Here is an 18,582-nt window from a genome sequence, read left to right as displayed (position 1 = left end):
GTTGCAGCCTTCAAGGAACTGAATGAATACAAGCTTGAAAAAAAAACAAGAGGGAGCTTGAGACCTACAAAAGCACATAAGTGTGAAGAAGAAAGCAAGAAATACTTCCAGTGAGACTAAAAGGTAGACACACCTACCAGCACAGAGTGAATTTGGGAAAAGAATACACACAGCATGAGAGAAATGGGCAGTGTAAATGAACATTGCAGGGACAGCCTTTACTTTCAATTGGCACTGATCCAGCTTGCTTTTAGACTTATACAGAATGCCCTTATCTGCATGCATGTGGTGTTTCAATTCACAGTTTTAATTGTAATGATATACAGCTGTGACTCAACTATCTGAACAAATTTGTGGGTGGCATGTTTTATTGGATTATGAAGGCTTGTAGATAAAGAAGTCCAATTTCTATAGAGTGAGATTCAGATGAGTTGTATAAAATTGCACTGGATCCTGAAAGCTCCTGGATTAATGAGATGCGGTGGAGGAGTTAAGGCCAAAATTTTTCAGTCAATGTGTGGAAGAGGTTTGAAGTTGGAGCAAGAATCAAGATATTATTAAAGCACTGCATACACAACAAACAGTAAGGAATCACTAGATTTAAATTTTTATTTTTCCTATAAATAAACTGTGTTTTTAAAAACCTCAACAACAGCCAGTTATCATTCCAATTGGAAAATACGATGCCACAACATTTTCCAGATACATTGGGCAGTCAGCTGATTTAGTAATCTTTTTCTTTTAATAAAGTGTATGCCTTTAAAAAGCCTTTGGCTTCAACAAATTATTTCTATAAAGTAAAAGTAGATCCAGTGATGTCTGATGACCTGAGATATCAATGCAATTTGCACATGGTTCTGGGTCCTTCACCAACAGAAATCAGAAAATGTGCCCTCTCTGATGTTCCCTTTCCATTTTTCCCATAATAGCACATGTTTTGTTTGCGTCGTAAAAGTATTCATAGTGAATGTCAAATTAAGAGTTATATAAACAGGACCTACCCTTCTCATTAAAAAGCAGCCCATCTTGGGTGTGACTTTATCAAAATTGACTAGTACTTTAAGGGTTAAGTTCCAAAAAAAGGGAATGAACATTCTAACCCATTGATGACTGAACCACGTTTGCATCTAAGAGGGTAAAACAAAATAGGGTCACAACATGACTGATCAGCAAATCTCCAAACCAAAAACATAGCTTGTGTTTTGAACATTTTATTTGCTCATGCAGAGACATACTCGGAAATGAGTATTCCTTGAGCTGATGCTTGGTAGAGATTCTATTTTTAAAAACACAAACATCACAGAGAAAATGTAGACTTTAAAAGGCTGTTCTCCTGTGTAATTTGCTGATGTTTTCTTTGTTTTCCTGCTGCTATAAAATAGATAAATTTGCTGTCCTTTATCCAAAGTTCCATTTGCTTGCAGATCAGATGCATGATTCTTGACATCTGAGATCCCTTATTTAGAAACCTGAATCTTGTCAGCTTTGAAGGAGAGTTATCCAATCCCTTGCAACTGATAGTTCTGTAATATTGTTTGCTGATAGTTGTTGGGAGTTTTTTTTTTAAGTGCTATGTATGTAATACCGATCCACACCACCACTTTCTATTCCTCTCCAACATCTTTTGAAGTGTTGTTCATTTTTTTCATGTGTCTTATTGCCCAAAACATGGCATCTCCTCTTTTTTCCTAGCCTATCCATGGGTGAGCTCATTGGTGCCCTCTGGCACCAGTAAACATCATTGTTCTGAGGTGCTCACCAGTATAAACACAGTTGCCTCCGAGCTCTCTTGAGTATAGAGCACAGAAATTTACTCTGAAGAGCTGAATTCCCTTCAGGGCTGATTGGGGCAGGGGAGGAGAAGGGAGGGCAGGAAACACAGTGACGCCTTTCTCTTTCCCCAGTAAACCTACTCATATTACATCCTGATGCCTTGAGGGTTTGAGTTGATTGCAGTTGTGAGATTGAATGACAAGGTGTGTTTACATTTCAGCAGAATCTCTGACAAGCACCCAACACTTTGCCAAGGACACACATGAGGTGGGATCATTATCCTACCTCAGCCCTCTAATCAAAGATGCTCATCAGAATCTCTGTACAAAGCAGATTAGCAACTTTTAAAATAAATTTGTTTCAAAACTTCCTTCAACTATTTTGGTATTTGTGTGAGGTTTTTTTTTAGCAATACTGTTACCTCAATACAATTATTTTTCCATTCTTCCTCCCTTTCCTCTCACATGCACTTACACAAACTTTATTCCCTTGATGAGAAATGCTTCTCCATTGTACCTAGCCACAATTCAGACCTCACTTTGTTTGGTGTAATGTTTAGATGGAGGAGCATACAGAGTCCACATCCGGAATGTTGAAGCTGAAAGCACAAACTCCTTCCTCCACCCTCCCTTTCAGTCAGCCTTCAGTTGTCTTTTGCATTCACTGAACTCACCATCATGTGTGCCCTACTCTCACCAGGGAAATGCTTAAACTGAATATAAAGATAACTCATGATACAACTGCTGCCTCTTCGTATACATAACATCTTGCTTGATTTAAAAAAAGATAACTTAGCTTGTTCTCTATACTCTTGACCAATTATTCACAGGTGTGCTAACACCGTGGCAAATGCACCTGACAGCTGGGTGGCTTTTTACTTTTTCCTTGACAGGCACTTCGGCCTAATATTAGGCAGGTACAGTACAGTAACTCCCCCATGCTTCTCTTAGTTCAGACACTTACTGAGTGCAGCTGCAATCCTCTCTGAAGCTTCTGGTAGCCAGAAATGCTCAAGTTTTGAAACCCTTGACCCACATCTCCCAAGAGTCTCACCAACATTTTTTTTGTACCTACGTTGTTGACAGACAATGCACGGAGATTCAACTGAGTTTTTTTTTAAGAGGCAAGTCTTTGAGAGTCTCTGGCATTCTCCCATCACTCTCTCCAATTCTTTCCATTAAAATCTTAGAGTTCAAGCTTAAAAGTGAAGGCTCTGTCTGCCAGTTTAGCAGGCACATGCTGTTATGGGACAAAAAGGTACTTGGCCATTTACTTTCATTTTAGGAATCATAGCAAAACTGTTTATGTGAATGCAGATATCAGATTTTTTAAAAATATACTCCATTCTTTTCCACCAATGCAAATGTTTCCACAGTGGACTCTTCCATTCTTGGCAGGTGTCTCGCACGCTGCCTAAAGAGTGCTGCGACACCTGCACTGACTCTAGGAGGAAGGCCCGCCATATCTTCTGCCCATCAGGCAGTTTATTGGACAATGGCAGGTCTTCCTTCAGACAGAGGACCCCAGAAGACAAAATCCTGTGCACCAAGAACTGGTGGCAAATCAGAGTCTTGCACTCGGCAGCACCATGGAGGAGGCTGTGGCTGTTGCCGGAGCAACACCTGCCCCCTGCCCCCCACAGGGTCCCAGTCCCAGGATCATGGAGCAACCCAGGGATAAGATGTGTATTGAGGCGGGGGTGGGAGGGGGGGGGGGGCCCACAGGGTGGAGAAGGGGACCATGGGGCTCAGCGGCAAGGGCAATAGGGTGGCTGTCAACAATTACCCCCCCCTCCCCACCCCGCCCCATGTCCATGTCCTTGATCATTCACAGGTTGGTGCAGATTGAGGGATCCTCCACTGACTTCAGCCGATCATACAGTCCGCACAGCTTTACCAGTTGTGCAGGCCACATGTCGGCAGGCCCAACTGAAGCTGGGAAGATTGCAGCAGAGGTGGGAAGGGGCCCTTAAGTTGGTCTTAATTGTCCCTTTAAGGGACTCATGTGGAAGAAGGGTGGGAAGGTCAGCCTGGGGCTTGCTTCTGGTGGAGGCAGGCAGGAAGGCAACGGGTATCAGTCCTGATGTTAACTCACCAAATTTACAGGCGCCTGCCTCCTCTCTCATCACCTGTGAGGGACAAGATTCCAGCCCATATCTTAGCTTATTTCATGGTATCAGATAATTAACTCATGCTGTGGTTATAGATGGTATGACATTTTAATATGCCTTGAACACCTAATAGGTCCAGGCCTAGCAAATTTATCACTCATGTATAATAAGGATATTCCCTTGGCTATTAACATCAAATTATGCTCGCAGCTATGAGGGTCTCCTTTTATCATTACAGTATTTGGGGGAATAATTCTCTGCCACTGAGATCGGGATCTGAACAAATAGTAAAAACATTGACCCATTTGAGCTTTTTACCATACTTAGAGAGTGTCAGAGGCACAGACAGAAAGAACTAGAGTGAGAAACGGACACACAGATGCAAAATAAAAGCAAAGTAAAGATTCTTGAATGTTCAAAGGGTTCGCCAGATGGAGTTTACTGGTTTAAAAAAATGCTTTTGTCACAACCGTAACAGATTGAGCAGACTTGCTTTTTGAAAGACAGTATATCCTTTTCTGTTGGACCACACAGGGTATCATTCAACATACTAAAAATAAAAATTAAACTTGCACACAGTGCCTTTTAATACACCCCAGGCATTCCTAGATCTTAATTGTGGGTTTTTTCCAGTGATGTTAAATTACTGCTTTGAAGCGTTTTTTTTAAGCCACTAGATTAAATGGTGGCAGCAACTGAATTGTTCCAAAAAATTTTGTTTAAATCATTTTGTCATATTTATTTTTACATTTCAGAGAAAATCTTGGTACTTGCCAGAGTAAGGGATGTCAATATTGGAGAATGGAACTTGTCCATTTTTATCACTCCATTTCAGTGCCAAGGATCTGCAGGGTGGCGGCAGTGCAGGCTAGGCACAGGATAAAGTTCTTCCTACACTATCCCAATAGTGTTTTACAGACAATTAACTGTAGTGCAGTGTGGTGTGCCTTTCTATCAATCTGTAGTATATTGAATGTCTTGTGTAGAATGCACACTTTTTGTAAGTGTTGGAGTTAATTTCCTTTAAGACTTCTCTCCCACTCATTTTTCCCACCATAGTTTGATGCTACCCCTCCTATTGTTCTAAAATAGCATCTCCTATGACTCATGATGAGATTTGCTAGCATGAGTTTACATATATGTTTATTTTCATTTAGCTGGTGCAAGATTGCAGCACATCCATTGTAATTAAGTAGCTGGTTCTCTAGTGGGTGAACAATCCGCTCTGCCTGATAACTGCCTAGGCAGTGAAGAAGAAAACCTACCCCTCTGAGATCTATTGGTGCTTTCTGAGCTCCCAAGATGTGTGTAACGCCCTGAGCAACACTGTTATATGTTAGTTTACATAAACCTATACTGGGTTTGGCAGTCAATTCACTCTGGAGGTCCCATTATGGAGATAAGCTTTGATAAATATAAATCCAACAACAATGGCTATAGAGCATTAATCAGAGGATGGGTCAGTTAGACTGCAGTTAGACATCATTCTATCCCCAACCATGTGCATAGAGGAACTCTTTGGAAGTTAAGATTAAAAACATTTCTCAATGGCATTATAGTAGCTAAACACCATTCCTTCTGACTTCTCATGTGCTGTTGACTTCATCACCCAGGTTTACAGGCTGCATTTGACGAAGACTGGCGGACAGGCAAAATCACCAGGGAGAGTTACCGTAATGGCTCAGAAGATGGAGTCCTTGCCTATAAATTACTCATACAAACTGGAAACAAGAAAGAGCCCTTCAACTATAACCAGGTGAGCCAGATAAGCAAACTTGTTTTGGAGATTGTCAGAACAAGCTCCATTGTCATTTTGTAGGTCTCTGTGGGCTAGCTTAAATGGAGTGAAAATTATCTCCACTGTTAGAATGTCCGAATGAAGGCTAGTGTCTTACTTTATGATTTGAATGGCGCAGTTAAGTAGTGCAGGACCTGGGTTTGAATTCAGTCCTAATTTTTATTTAGTTCATTCACAGGATGTGGGCTTCACTGGCTGGGCCAGCATTTATTGCCCATCTCTAGTTGCCCTTGAGAAGGTGGTGGTGAGCTGTCTTCTTGAACCACTGCAGTCCATGTGGTGCAGGTACACCCACAATGCTGTTAGGAGGGGAGTTCCAGGATTTTGACCCAGCGACAGTGAAGGAACAGCGATATATTTCCAAGTCAGGATGGTGAGTGACTTGGAGGGGAACTTCCAGGTGATGGTGTTCCCATGTGTCTGCTGCCCTTGTCCTTCTAGATGGTAGTGACAGGAGTATGGAAAATTTAAGGAATGAAAATCCCTTTTCTCTGACATCTTTAATTTGGCACTCAGTTAAGGTCCCGGTATAGATTACAAGGATATCCAATGTAGGAAACATCACACTGGTGCCTTGATAGCCTTCTAAGACTGAGGTCAGGGCATATGCTTGAAGCAAAGTAGAGGGAGCTTTATTCCCAATCCAGCTTGTATTGTACCTGGCTTGAGGATGATAGTGAGTGATGTGTTTCACAGTCACTGTGAGCTTCTGGAACTTGCTTTAATCACCCTCAGGGGTTGGAGAGGAATTTTCCAGATTCCTTCCCCCTGAATTAGAGTTTTCCCTCTGGTTTTTCAGGAGATTACGTGGTTCCTGCTGAGAGTAGGGGCCATGGGGATTATGATCATCATGACTGCAGTGGACAGACTCAATGCATAATCTGTTCTTTTATTGTCCATCGTGTTTATACGATGCAAAAAGTGGAAGAATGTTCCATTCCCCATCACGAATATTCCTCACTCTGCTGGGTACAAAAGTAGGCTACTCACAAATCACATGTCTCTGTGAACAGAAATAGAAACAGAATTAAACCCTGTCTAGTTCCAGACTTTAAAAGTTGAAAGCACCACTATTTGTGAATACAGGTTCAGTGTTCCATTATATCATGATTTCTGTGGCTGACTGGTGCTCAAGAATGCTGATGCACCATTTGACCCATGTATCACATTAGGGAAAAAGAGGCAATAACAATTTCCTCATCTTCTTTATTATAGTTGACTTCAAGGAAGTTGGTGGATGAGGATGGAATCATCAATCCTGACACCTTTTACATCTATCTCACAGTGTGGGTCAGCAATGATCCACTGGGTTATGCTGCATCTCAGGCTAACTTCAACCCTCACCCACCTGAATGGATTCATGACAGATATGACACAACTGGAGAGAATTTGAGGAGTAGGTATTACGAAGTGTACCAAAGTCTGTGTGTAACTGAGCAAAATGCCTTGTCTTGCAGAGATCTCTAGAATATAACCCAGAGGGTGTGCTGCTAAAGCTTACCTGTAAACCTCTACCACTGGGAGTGTGAAAGGAAAGTTCATGAACAGAGTGAACAGGAGCTCAGCCTGGTTTTCCATCCCCACCTGTGTTTCTCTCGATGGCTGTAGCCTATGATTTATTTAATAATGACACCAGCAAAGGAATTTCTTGCTTCCTGCACGCACACTGCAGCTTATTCTCATTATTACTTTGCCTGCTCAACATGCTGAATTTATTTTATATAAGTGTTATATTGCCGTCAGTGTCACTATGGGGTGGAGTGACTCAACCCTTGTAAAAACAGTCAAACTGGCCAACTCTTCACAACCGAACCACTGGAATAATGGTGGTGGCACAGAATATGAATGAATCATTGAACCGCATTCTTGGGGTGATAAGGCACAAATGCTTGCCTGCACTTTCCTTTACAAGAAAACTTAGCCTAGAGGAGGATGAGGTGACTGAAGTAGGGCTAGGAGAGTATGAGTTCTCTGAGGCTGTTCTGAATAATTTATTTTTAAAGAGCAGGGACTCCAGGGTGACTCTGGTATAGAGATTTAAAATTAGGCTGACTGCAAGGCATCATAGTCAGGAGACAGTGCTGGGTGGCACAAGGAGACCTGAGTGCATCTTGGAGTCTGGCAATTTTAATGAGATTCTATGTAAACTGGTTTCCTGTCTGTCTCAACAGACATCTGCTCCTATCAGTCATGCCCTCTAGGTGCTGATGGGTTTCTCTATTGTTGCAATGCTGCTGACCTTCCTTATCTAATTAGCAGCTAACACCTGTTCTGAGCAGTCACAGCCAGCAGCGAACAACCACATGACCCATTTCCAGAGGTCATTTGGACATGCACTGACCGTACCAAATGGTCATGTCCTGTCTACAGCGTTCAGATGTTCCATATGGCATTCATACCAGATCTAATCCTTGTCAGCAAATCTATTTTGCAGCAGCCTTGTTCCACCTGCTGCAATCAATGCATAAGAACATCAGGAGCAGGAGAAGCCCATTCGGTCTTTCAAGCCTGCTCTGCCATTCATTAAGATTATAGCTGATCTGATCGTGGCCTCCACCCCATTTTTCTACCTGCCCCCCAATAAGCCTTGACTCCCTTGTAGATCAAAAATCAGTCTAACTCAGTCTTGAATATATTCAAGGACCCAGCCTCCACTGCATTCTGGGTGAGAGAATTCCAATGATTAATGACCCTGTAAGAGAAGAAATTCCTCCTTATCTTTGTCTTAAATAGGAGGCACCTTACTTTGAAACTGTTCCCCCTCATTCTTGTTTACTCCACAAGGGGAAGCGTCTTCTCAGCATCTACTCTGTCAAGCACCGGTTGCTGTATGTTTCAATAAGATCACCTCTCATTTTTCTAAACTCCAGTGAATATAGGCCCAACCTGCACAATCTTTTCTCATAAGACAGCCCCTTCATCACAAGAATCAACCTGGTGAATCTTTTTTGAACTGCCCCCAATGCAAGTAAATCCCTCCTTTAACAAGGAGCCCTAAACTGTATGCCATATTCTAGGTGTGGTCTCACCAATGCCCTAGCTGTAGCAAAACTTCCCTACTTTTAGACTCCAACTCCCTAATATAAAGGCCAACATTCCAGCCACTGATTTACAAATTAATGAAGGATGAGAATGGACCCTGTCTGTGGCTATCTGAAACTGGGATATGTAGAATCCAGGTGATGTTGCTACAACAACTACATTTCCTGTCCTGTATTATAATAAATAAAGGACATGCCATTAACCTGTAACAGTCTTTGGGAAAAAAACCCCACTGAAGGATGGGTCATGTTGTACAGCTTCACTATGTTTCATGGATGTTCCCATCTATTGTGTTTAATTTTTTCACCTCATTTTAACTTTTTTCTGCCTCCCTAGTTCCTGCTGCTGAGCTTATCGAGTTTGCCCAGTTCCCTTTCTACCTGAGCGGCCTGCAGCAAACTTCAGATTTCATTGAAGCCATCGAGAGCATCAGAGCAATATGTGAGGAGTTCACAAAGAAGGGGGTGCTCAACTATCCTAATGGTTACCCTTTCCTATTCTGGGAGCAGTACATCGGCCTAAGGCACTGGTTTCTACTCTCCATCAGCATTGTGTTGGCCTGCACATTCCTGGTGTGCGCTCTTCTCCTGCTCAATCCTTGGACAGCTGGCATCATTGTAAGTGTGTCTCATAATTAACTATGATGGCCATCATGAGGGGGCAAAGGTGTTATACATTCTTCCAATATTATTTATTTCAAGATGTATCAATGTTGTTCTGAGATTATTCATTTTGTTCAAACACTTGACCTCTTTAAGAGTTACATCAAAAATACTCTGACCACAAATGCGTTTAGGTGGTTCAAGGTCATACATTGTTCCTTTTCATTCTTGCACATTTTTCAGGTGTTTTTTCTTCCCTCTTCTCCACACTAAGCATTACCCCAGAAGAGAGGTTAGCCAAACAATCAGTTTCTAGGTGTCTCCCAGTGTTTCTTTATTACCCGTCACTGTTGGTTGTTTGTTCAGCAATTTCGCTTAGGAACTGAGAGTCACAAAGTAAAGAGAAAAACCCAAGAGGGGAGTTATTTAAAAAAGAAAGTTACACAACTATATGTCCAGCAAAAAGCACAATCATAGGGCAGAATCATCCGCTCCAGTTTGCAGTGGGCGTCAGCAGGCAGGAGTGGAAAATATCAGTGCACAAATTGGTTTCATGTTGTCGCAAAACCAGTTTGCGATCATCTGCTTCACCTGTCAATGGCGGGCTGCGTTTCCCACTGTTGCATGTCAGGAACCTAATTTCAATACCTTAGCATCTCATTATGAGCCCTGCTCACTGGAATCATCCCCCCACGCTGATCATCCGGGCACACGGACGTATTTCACAACTATATATAAACGACGTGCACATAGCAATCTGCACTTCACTCGGGACTTTGAGGCTTGTTTGCCTATATTACTTCGGACAGCACTCATGGTCATTAGCACCAGGCTTTGCAGGCAGCACCACATCACTTTTAGGGGGGATCATGGTCAGGTCTCTACCTACCAGATCAGCCATAAGGCAGGGGTAGCTTTTCAGTGGCTGCAGAGCTAGGGCTTACTTGGGGAAGAGGGAGAAGTGGCCTCAGGCAAGGGAAAAGGCTGCAAGGCGAGGGCTGTACTGGGGAAGGGGGATATCCCAGGGTGTGTGTGGGGCACATGTTGATATGTGCAACTGGCCTCAAGATGGTGAAGGCTGAGGAGGCAGCCTCCAGAGGGGATGAGGCCAGGTGGAGATGTGAGGGTATGTGTGTGAGAGAGTGAGTGGTGATGTCCCTTGAACTGGCAGTGAGTGAGATACCAGTGAATGTGTGATGGTCTTTTGAGTGTGTGAGTTTAGAGTGATGAGATGGTCGCCTCACCCTGGCAGCACGGACAAGATCATTCACCCTCTTTCTTCAATGGGTGACCAACCTCAGCTCTGCAGAGTTGGCACTGACCACCACAGTCACCAGCCCCCAAGGCGGATCGATGAGCTTGCTGGACCTCCTGCAGCCAGAGCTGGGAGCGGAGGACATCACTGCAGGCCTCCAAAAAATGGGTCACTGAACTCTCCCTGGCTTTCAGGGCCATGTCTTCGCTGGAGCAGTTCTCGGCTGCAAGCATTGAGAACTGTGTGCATGGCTGCAGTTTAGATATGGCATCTGGAGTGAGGAAACAGTCAGGTAAGGGTGTGGCAGGTGATTCGGAGGCTGTCCGCCAATATTTCCTGTGACTGTATAATTAATGAGGTGGAAAGCGGACAATATGGCGCGAAAACCCGCCATTGCGGCTGGCAGATAAAACATCGTTCTTCACGCCTGCAACCGCACTCAGTACAACTCAGAGACATTTCCGCTCTTAGAGTCCTGGAATAGTGCAGCACAAAAGCATTCAATTTATAATAAAATAAAATCAATATTGCCAGTGCTACGTAGCTCACAAGCACAACCAGCAAAAATGAGTTGTGGTTGGTTCATAATCAAGACTACAACCTGATAAACTTGCAGGGCTACAGGGATAAAGTGGGGAAATGGCACTGACTAGATTGCTGTTCAGAAAGCTGACATGGTTTCGGTGTGCCGAATGGCCTCCTGTGCCATAATGACTCTATATGCGTTATGACTATGACAACCTTAATGTAAAAAAAAAGGTTCTCTTTTCATAGGCAGACAGAGAAACACAACTTGGATGGAGCCTTTCCAATAGTTCCTGGAAGGGACAATGGCCATCGTATCCTTTGAAAAGACATATAGAAGCTAAATTATCAATATTTGAGCAGCTCGGGTTGCCAGTCAAGATGTTGTAATACTTGTTCATCAAGCACGTTGTTTATTGTTAAAAGATGAACGAAGGCTTGAACAATGAGTAGAAGTTTACAACACAATTGCCAGAGAAAGTACAGCACAATACCTACATTTTTATAATTTTACTAGTCTCTGAAGAATTGCTGACAATTGCCAATAAATTAAATTGTAAGGGATATTGTTTGAGGTTGATGAAGTACAGTGGGAAGTAATCTTTTAAGAAAACAGTGATAAAATAGTCAGTGCTTAAGGGACCCCCACATCCCCGTCTGTTTGAATTTGGGGAAAGGATTGTCCTTGGCTTGACCTTCACGTGCTAAATCAATCCATCAGCAGCTGACAGGCTATGGCAGCAGAGTGGCTGAGAAGGATTTCATAGTAAGGAGGGGGAGGCCTATTGGCCAGGAGGGGTCACCGCAAGGCATTTTTCCAAACCCCAGTTAATAATACCATGAAAAGCAAACCTAGCTTCAAGAGGAAACTGCCGAAAACTGATTCTTTTGGAAAGGAATCTGTGTATGTACTTTATATTGACAAATGTAGAATGAATAATATTTTGCAAAGCCAAATGTATCTCTGTTCTGGCTCACTGGAAGAACTCTTGCCTCTGAGTCAGATGTTATGGGCTCAAGTCCCACACCAGAGACTCGAACACAAAATCCAGGCTGACGCTCCAGTATAGTACTGAGGAAGGAGCTGTCTTTTCAAATTGACGTTTAACAGATGCCAATCTGCCCTCTCAGGTGGATATAAAACATCCCATGGCACTATTCAAAGAAGAAAATGGGGTTATCCCTGGTGTCTTGGTCAATATTTATCCTGCAACCAACGTCAATGAAGAAGAACAGATTATCAGATCATTATCTCATTGCTGTTTGTGGGATCTTGCCGTGAGCAAGTTGGCTAGTTTCCAACATTACTATAGTTTAAATACATGTCAAAATTACTTCATTGGCTGTAAAGCCCATTGTGAAGTCCCAAGGCTGTGAAAGGTGCTATATAAATTCACGTCTTTCTTTAGCATGTAACAATGACAGCAATTGCTCTAACATAAGGAAATCTGCCAAGGTGCTTCACAGAGGCATAATCAGACGTACACAAGAGATCTATACAGCTGTGACTCCACCTTGGATTATATATTTTATGCATTATCCTGTAAGAGAGAATATTATTTCTCAGCAAAATCTTTTAGTCTTTTCAGTCAGTTCCTTTGTAACACTGATATAGAATCATATTGTTGCAAAAGAGCTCCTAATACATGAGTTGGAACATCATGGCGAATTGACAGTGATTACTGAAGAACATGAGAATTTTTAGGAATAGAAACCAGCCATTAGGTACAACAAGCCTATTCCTTTTTGTCACATCAGCCTGATCTATCCATTATCTCACCATAACCCTCAAACACTCCTTTCTCTAATAACATACTTTGTTGTATCCTTTGTTGAATTCCTTTTAACTTTCTGCTTTAACAGCCCTTCTCATTCTACACATCTGTTACCTTGCTGCCCAATGGCTCAACGAGTTTACCCAGTGAGTAAATGAGCCACAAATCACAGCCCAGTTTCCTTGTCACACCACCACAACTTTACCATCACCTGCTCCCTGTGCTTGCTAAAATACAGAAATTGCAACAAGAGTTTTTTTTAAGTGCATATGGTTCATACTGAGTCCAAAAATGGAAAAGAACAAATATCTGAGGTTAAGTAACAAGGATGTAAATGAATTGCGGACCTTTAAATGGTGTTCAAAAACTACTCAACCTTTACATTTGAAATTTGTGATTTCATGTCAAACCATGACCAACACCCCTGCACCGCCCCCCTCCCCCCACCGACATCCTTCATTCAGTTACTGCCTTGTATTTTACTCCCAGGGATCTGTTAGATTGCCCCTTTCCTTAGCTGATGGGCTTCAATACAGGTGGAATTGTAATGTTGAAAGCCTCAGTTTGTTCAGTTGACCACGAAACATGCACCAGCACCAAGGTTGATGGATGAGCTGTCCTTCAATGTTCCTCCTCCCCTTGAGGAGCAGATCGAGGCCAGCTTTTAGTTTGACACAGCTGAGATTAGAATACAATAGCGGGGAAAGGGAAGGCAAATTTGTCTTGGATGTGAATTTTTTTTTCCAAATTTAAAGTACAGACACATTGCCATAATAATATTTTTCTTTAAAAATCTGTTTTTAAAAAACATTTCGTTGGAATTTTAAAACATATTTTGCTTGTCAGCCTTGATTCAGCTGGTAGCATCCTCACCCCTGAGTCACAGGTAGTGGGTTCAAGTCCAGCTCCAAAGATTTGAACATAAAAGTTTAGGCTGACAGTCCAATGCAGTTCTGAGGGAGTGCTGTACTGTCAGATCATCATTTTCAGATGTGATGTTAAACCAAATCTCGTCTGCTTTCTGAGGCAGACATAAAAGATCCCATAACATTGGCTTTCAAAGAACAGCAGGAAAATTAGTCCATTAGTGTCTTGACCAATCTATATCCCTCAATCAGCATCAGACATAAAGAAGCGATTATCTGGCCATTAAAACATTACTTGTCATGGGAGCTTGCTGTGAACAAATTGACTGCTGTGTTCCCTATATTACAATGGTGACTACACTTTGTTGGCTGTAAAGTGCTTTGGAACATTGTGCAATTGTGAAAGATGCTATATAAATGCAAGTCTTTTTTCCTTTTTGTTATTTGATGTTTAGTTACAGTCGTGATAATGTCCTTTATAACAGTGAAATGCTGGAAACTCATCCATGTATGGTAATCCTATTCAATTTCATTATGAAGGAATTTAGTTATCTATGCTTCCTTTTGCACCAGTCAAACAACAGGGTGTGCGTGACAAAACCTGCCTTGTGCTGACTTCAAAGCAAGAATCTTATCATAACCTAGGTACAGGGAAGCTAAAAAAGTAAAGGCAGAACCAATTTTCATACAGGCACACAAAACCTTGGCTGCTCACTGCAGTCATATAGTCAAATGTGCAAGACTTGAATGTGTGGAATAAAAAATAGAAACAAAAGGTTTACTTGTCCCCATATTAAAGGTGGTAGACATTCCCTGTAAACATTGAATCACGGGAGGCCTCTGTAACTTGATACCTAACAGATGATAATGGCAGCAAGGTTCAGAGAGAATGCTTGCTTGCTGCTAACCTCATCTTCTCCAGGTCTGGGCTAGAGGGGACTGGAGGAATTTACATTTAAATAGCTTGCAGCGGAAGATAAAAGCACACAATATAAACAAACCCCTTGCTCCAGCATTTTCTTACAAAAGGGCAACACCTTTCTCCTCTCCCCTTTTGAAGTTAACCCTTAAAATAAATCCTCAAACTTAGACAGAGCTTTTTCTGATTCTGTCAATGAATGAGTGCCTTAGCTGTTTCAAACATTCAAAGTCTTGAAATGTTAAAACCAACATTATGACTTTCCTCTTGCCATGAACTTTCCACTGGATGATGTAATTAATTAAAGCGATAATGTGAGAATTACTGCAGTAATTCAATCCTTGGCGTCATCAGTAGAATAACCCATTGAAAGCAAAGGGAGCAACATGTTTCTGTCAAATTATTTTGCCACCCGCATATGTGAGAAAATGTGAATAATTGAAAATAAAGTACTCCCTTTACGTCTTGATTTACATATTTGTCATAACACACAACCTATGGATAACCATTAATGAACATTGTTCTCAGATCCTGTATTCTTTTTCAACTTATCTTCTATAGTTCCAAAGGACTGCATTATATGCAGGGATAGTGGAAGGATGGTTACATAGTTTGACAAACTTAATATCAGACAGCCAAGGCAAGATATTTGCCCAACCTGATATGATTTTTAAGAAACAGCTCACCACTTTCTTCACCAATTCTATTCTTATGTAGCGGTATACAATCCTTTGTATTTTGTGAAGGTTGTTCCACTGATTAGTTCCTCAACTGAAACAACTTCAATTTTTATTCTTGTGTCTAGCAAAAACTATTAGCATTTCTTCTCCATTTTCTTTATTTTTGTAATTTGAATCCTTGCTCTTCATGGAAATTGTGATTAAATGTAATAAATTAGCATTGTCATTTCACTCACCCATCATACATCTATATGGTAAAATGTCTTGTAAGGCACTTTACCCCAGTGACACTCACCATTGCAGATGGATATCTTGCGTTCCGAGGGCGGGTGCATGCCCGACCCCAATGCACGTAAAATGACGCAAAATGATGTTGCGTTTGCGTCCTGACGTCATCACACTCGCACACAACATTACGATCATCAGGCACGCACGGGAGTCGGAAGCGTGCCTACTGACAATTAAGTGGGCAATTAAGCCCATTAAAGAGCTCATTGTCAGTGATTTTATGCAGCCAGTCCACTTTTATGTATGCTGGATGGGCCAAATGGCCAGGCAGCCTTCACATTTTCACCAGAAACTATATCCAGGGCGGGATGAAATGTCTGGGGTTAAATAAAATAAAAAAAAGACATTTGAGCTTTGATATGTTATGTAATCTCTTGCCAGCTGCTTGCATGTACAGTATTGTCACGGTTTGCTGCAGTTTATTGAGCTCATTTCATTTTTAAATTATTGCAGCTCCCTGAGGCAGCTCCATAGCAGCTGTCAGCCTTCAGGGGATGCGAGCCCACACTCTCCTTTCTCTCGGTGCCCGCCCTCTTCCCGCACCCCCCCGGCAGCGCTGAGCCTTTCTCAGCGCGCGTTTCATGCTGGCTGCACGTTAATTGACCAGCCAGCTTGAAATTGCATTCGAGGGCCAATTGCCAGCAGAAGGGCATTTCGCATCCGCATCTAGGTCTGCCAATCATGTGCACCCGACGAATGCAAGATTCAGGGCTTGGTTTCTGTGCAAGTCTAAGATCTTCACCTCTGTTTATCTGTAGGTATTTATTCTCGCAATGATGACAGTGGAACTCTTTGGAATTATGGGACTCATGGGCATCAAACTGAGTGCAATTCCTGTAGTGATCCTGATCGCATCTGTTGGAATTGGAGTGGAATTCACTGTCCATGTAGCTTTGGTAAGTAGCTCACTACAGCCCTGTGTATGCCTACTAACAAGAACAACTGCAGCTCTCCCAATGCAACAACTTTTGCCTATAGTCAGGTCTTGATCTGAAGCTTTGACTCTCTCTCTCTCTCTCTAGTTTATCCTACTCCAAACTCTTGTGCATTCCCCAATCCCTTTGCCCTATCATTGGTGACCAAGCCTTCTGCTATCATAGTCATAAATTCCTGGAGCTTCTTCCCTAAACCCCTTGGCATATCCATTTCCCTCTCCTCCTTAAAACTTCTCACTGACAAAGCTTTTAACCATCCATCTTAATATTTTCTTCTTTGGCTCAATGTTAATTTTTGTCTGGCATTTCATGCTGTGAAGCTTTTTCGAAGAATTTTCTGCTTTTAAAGCACTAATTAAATGTGAGTTAGTGCTGATGAATATGTAAATTTAGACTGGAATAATTTAGCTGCAGAATAGTACTGTGGGTGTTCCTACAACACACGGACTGCAGCAGTTCAAGAATGCAGCACACCCCCCTTCTCAAGGGCAATTAGGGATGAGCAATAAATGCTGGCATAGCCAGTGACATCCATATTCCATGAACAAATAAAAAGAAGAAGTAATAATCTGGGGTATTTAGCAGATTTATTTAAGCTCATGATAAATCCTGTTAAATTTTAAACAATGTTACATTATTTTTTCTTTATTCTTTCATGGGATGTGGGCATTGCTAGCAAGGCCAGCATTTGTTGCCTGTCCCTCATTGCTCATAAGGCCATTGCAGAGGATAGTATTGAGTCAACCACATTGCTGTGAGTCTGGCATCACAAGTACGCCAGACTAGGTAAGGGTGGCAGATCTTCTTCCATGAAGGACGTGAGTGAATGAGGTGGGTAGTTGTCATGGTTACTATTATTGAGAGTAGTTTTGTATTCCAGATTTATCAATTGAATTTAAATTCCACCAGCTACTGTGATTTGAACCCATGCCCCCAGAGCATTAGCTGGGCCTCTGTGACAGTCCACTGACATTACGACTATGCCATCATCTCCCCCTAAGTGTATAAGTGCATTTCTTCATGTTTGTATAATGTGACCATTAATATAAATATGTATTATTTATTACACTATAGGGTTTCCTGACTGCCATTGGGAATAGGAATTTGCGTTCAGCTGTGGCACTGGAACACATGTTTACACCAGTAATAGACGGGGCAATTTCTACACTACTCGGTGTCCTGATGTTGGCTGGTTCTGAATTTGACTTCATCGTTAGGTACGTTTTGAACAGGGTCCCAGTAGGGACAAACTTTTCTCTAAGATTTCTCTTTTCCATTATCCACCACGAATAAGAGAGATGGAAGAAATATTTTGATTTTTTTTCAATTTCATTTTTTATTGTGTTTTCCCTGAACCTTACATTGTTAAATACTATTCCCCAAGCAAGAAAGTGCACAAAGAGAGGCAATTTTAACCAACTCACCAACCGAGAGGGCATGCAATGGTGGAAATTTTAAACCAGCTCACCTGGTGGAAAGCCAACAGGGTTGGGTGGAGTGCCACATTTACACTCACCCCCCATTGACTTTACTGAAGTGTAAAATTGGGAAGAATGTAAAACCAGTGACATCCCCAATCCCATCGATTTCCTGACTAATGAGTTGGGTTAAAATAGCCCATTATGACTTTTATTGGGCATCTATCAATGCAGCTTTCAACCATCCATTAGAAAGTAGATTGTTATGGGTTATGTCAATTTTCTTTTTGAGGTTCAGCTTCAATGGGCAGAATTTAATGCACCTCCTGGTGGTGAGTTTGGAGGTGGGGCGTAGCATTTAATCAGGTGGGAGGGTGCAGTAGGGACCCCACTGCCTTCCTGCCTCTGTTTGACTAAGTCTGTGCAAAATACAGAGGCTCCATTCAGTCTCTCACTTCTACTAATGAATTTCAGTGTGGATACTGAGCATGTAGGAGATTGGAGCTAAATCTTTTACTCATTTATCAGTGTAATAGTTCAACTGTGCAGATTGGCTGGCTCGGCAGGAAAGTAGTAACATGTTCAAACATTCAGTG

General features: G+C 42.0%; 1 protein-coding gene across 1 annotated transcript in view; it reads left to right on the top strand.

Moving 5' to 3' along the window:
- Positions 1 to 18,582, top strand: part of ptch2 (patched 2) — a 117,306-nt gene that overhangs the window by 82,664 nt on the left and 16,060 nt on the right. Inside the window, exons 16-20 of the mRNA XM_041207825.1 lie at positions 5,497 to 5,639; positions 6,897 to 7,077; positions 9,060 to 9,340; positions 16,392 to 16,529; positions 17,643 to 17,785. Coding sequence (XP_041063759.1) covers positions 5,497 to 5,639; positions 6,897 to 7,077; positions 9,060 to 9,340; positions 16,392 to 16,529; positions 17,643 to 17,785 — 886 coding nt within the window. The remainder of the gene's footprint in view (positions 1 to 5,496; positions 5,640 to 6,896; positions 7,078 to 9,059; positions 9,341 to 16,391; positions 16,530 to 17,642; positions 17,786 to 18,582) is intronic.

This window comes from Carcharodon carcharias, chromosome 16 (genome assembly GCF_017639515.1).
Source record: "Carcharodon carcharias isolate sCarCar2 chromosome 16, sCarCar2.pri, whole genome shotgun sequence".
Classification (NCBI taxonomy): Eukaryota; Metazoa; Chordata; class Chondrichthyes; order Lamniformes; family Lamnidae; genus Carcharodon; species Carcharodon carcharias.
This window is presented reverse-complemented; position numbering and strand designations above follow the sequence as displayed.